Source organism: Otolemur garnettii, unplaced genomic scaffold (assembly GCF_000181295.1).
Source record: "Otolemur garnettii isolate 467f Iridium unplaced genomic scaffold, OtoGar3 scaffold00066, whole genome shotgun sequence".
Classification (NCBI taxonomy): Eukaryota; Metazoa; Chordata; class Mammalia; order Primates; family Galagidae; genus Otolemur; species Otolemur garnettii.
Genome location: NW_003852461.1, coordinates 8,662,547 through 8,665,367, shown reverse-complemented (window position 1 = coordinate 8,665,367; position 2,821 = coordinate 8,662,547). Strand labels below are relative to the sequence as shown.

Sequence of the window (2,821 nt, the reverse complement as noted above, 5' to 3'; positions counted from 1 at the left end):
ATAGAAATTTTTTTATAGAAGAAAATAGCCATCACAAGTAAATACGGCTGAATCAAGAGAGAATGGGAGATAAGAGAGGGAAGGAAGGAAATTTAACACAGATTTGGCAGTTAGGGATACTTGTCCTTCAAATTTCTAAGCCTTGACAGTTGTTTTAAATAAGCCTTACTTTAACCAACAATAGACTAAGTGGTTACAACACAGTTAGGGCATCAGCATGAGCTCTTAAGAGGGATTCTTGAGAAACCCTAATATTATGTAAATGAGTACTTGAGATAAGGATAAAATTTTGAGTGACGGTATGAACTGAACAATTGCTGTATTTCAAACAATTTAGTCAGAAATGAAGATGATATATTTGGAAAGCTGAGATAAATGATTAAACAGTGATTCCAGTGACAATGCAGACTAGACACTGACATTAAATATGCATTGAGAGAATCTGAATAATATTATGATTAAACACGACATAGGCAAAAAATTAACATTTCACCAGGTTTTAAAATTGAATGTTTAACTAAACCTGCATGGTAACTATTATGAATATACATTCGACCATTTCATGTGTAGCCCCAAAAGTTTATATGTCAAGATGGACTGATAGTTCAGACTGCCCTTTATTTGGATAAATAGAAACTTTACTTTTCACAGAGGAAAACAGCCACAACGCACACCTGTGAGCACTCAGTCCCCTGTCCTTCCAGTCTGCTCTACGTACTGAATGCACTTCTGCTTGGAGTTGAGCCTCTATGGGGACACAGACAGCAGGGAGACTGGCCAGTGCAGGAAGCACCTCTGCAGAAATGTCACCTCTCTCCACGTGCAGGCTTCATTCTCACATGCCCAGAACACCTGCTCTATGGGAGACTGTGCAGGGCCTGGTACCCTGGAGAACCCTGCAGCGTCCCATAAACATAGAAAATGGAGCCTTCTCTGGCGGAGGGACCCATACGCATTTGCAACAGGAAAAAGGGAGGAAAAGCCTGAGGGAGATGGGGGACGAAATCACCTCTATCTGTCACGCAAGAGAGCGCATGAAGGTCTGCTTTGCACATCCCAAGGGGAAAGTCGCCAGTCTCTGAACACACGGGCTTTTTAAAAATCATCCCTGGGCCAAGTGGTGGCACCTGTAATCCTAGCACTCTGGGAGGCCGAGGCAGGTATATCAGCTGAGCTCAGGAGTTCAAGACCAGCCTGAGCAAGACTGAGACCCAATCTCCACTAAAAATAAAAACACTCAGCCAGCATGGTTGTACCTGCCTGTGGTCCCAGCTGAGGCTGAGGCAGGAAGATCACTTGAGCCCAAGAGTTTGAGGCTGCTGTGAGCTATGACACCATGGTACTCTAGCACTCAGAATAAAATAAGAAACATCCCTGTACAGTAACCTTTCCATTTGGCTAAAAGTTAATTCAAGGCAGGAAATAAAGAAACAATAATATTTTTTACACTCCCTGATGAAGCATTGTAACTGGTGATCGGCTGACTGTATAATGTTATAAAAAATAAAGCTGATTAGTGAATTAGCAGTAAGGGCAATCCTACTAACACATAATTCCCCCCTGCCACGCTATCTATTTATAACGGTCAGTGTGATCTCTGGAGATCAGCACTTTCTCATCACAGACGCGGTAACACAGAACCACAGGGAAGACTGAGACGGTGGATTCCCACCAAGTCTGCCTCGATCTCCCCTGACAAACACACTATGTGAGAGAAACAGAAAGCTGTGTTTCCCTGAGGGAATTAAAAACAAATCACAAATGTTGAAGAACTCGTCCTTGACATGAGAAACTTAGGAGGAAAGCACCACTACAAAGGGAAACCCAAACCCACGACCGTAGCAAGGGAACTGCGGCCGCACGCCCCATGCCAGGCTGCACAGAACAGAAAAGGTGAGCTTGTGCTCACAGTGTAGGACGGATCTCACAAACAGTGATTTAATTACAAAAGGCCCATTCAATTTTATTTTCATTTATTTATTTGTTAAGTTACACGAGTTAGAGACAGCACTAGGCATAGAGAGAAGGGAAGACGTGGCCTGTGGTCCCACCTCTTACCATGTTTTCAGGGCAATAGCCGTACTGCTGGGTCTCCTGGGAATACACGGTCCTCAAGGCTCTTGCTTCTTCCGACTCAGGTGGTTCACTGTCACGTAACCACTGTGCTGCAAAGTGAAATTCCGTCATGGAGGGCACGGAAGGGGGCTCTCGAACGTGTGCCGGGGGATACAACTCCATGGACTGAAACTGGCCCTGATACAGCTCATATTCCTCATCCACCAGCATTTCTCTTTCTTCATCCATCTCCTGCAGACCGGGAGGCAGAAATTCATGCATCTCCCAGGCCTCCTTGCTGTTGTCTATCTCTTTTTGTTGGGACTGGAAAGCCTTTCCCAAATCTAGAAATGGTTCGTCCACAAGTTCTTCTTTAAAATGTGGTTCGTCTCTAAATCCCTGTAAAAGAAAGTTGCAAAAAATGTCAGAGGCATGAACTGGAAAGTCAAAATGCTGACATCAAGGCAACGTACCACCTTACCGGCCAAAGCACTGCTAACGTGCACGGCTTTCCATCACGAACAAGGAGAAATACAAGTTCATTTCTACACGATCCTCAACCCAGAAAAGAGACAAGCAGGAAATCAGGAGGCAGAAATCTGCCTGCAGCAAGGTGAGTGATTTTTCCAAAAGGTTCGTTATACATTAACCACCTGGAAATTCTCCATCAGAAATAGGAATTTTATTAAACTGCTACACTGGATATTTCATGCACTTAGGCTACGGCCATCTCACCCTGAGTGTGCCTGATCTCATCTTAGTCCAC

General features: G+C 44.2%; 1 protein-coding gene across 1 annotated transcript in view; it reads right to left on the bottom strand.

Annotated features, from left to right (window-relative positions):
* The window catches only part of PATJ (PATJ, crumbs cell polarity complex component), a 379,729-nt gene that overhangs the window by 246,611 nt on the left and 130,297 nt on the right, over positions 1–2,821 (bottom strand). Inside the window, exon 18 of the mRNA XM_023515102.1 lies at positions 2,059–2,454. Coding sequence (XP_023370870.1) covers positions 2,059–2,454 — 396 coding nt within the window. The remainder of the gene's footprint in view (positions 1–2,058; positions 2,455–2,821) is intronic.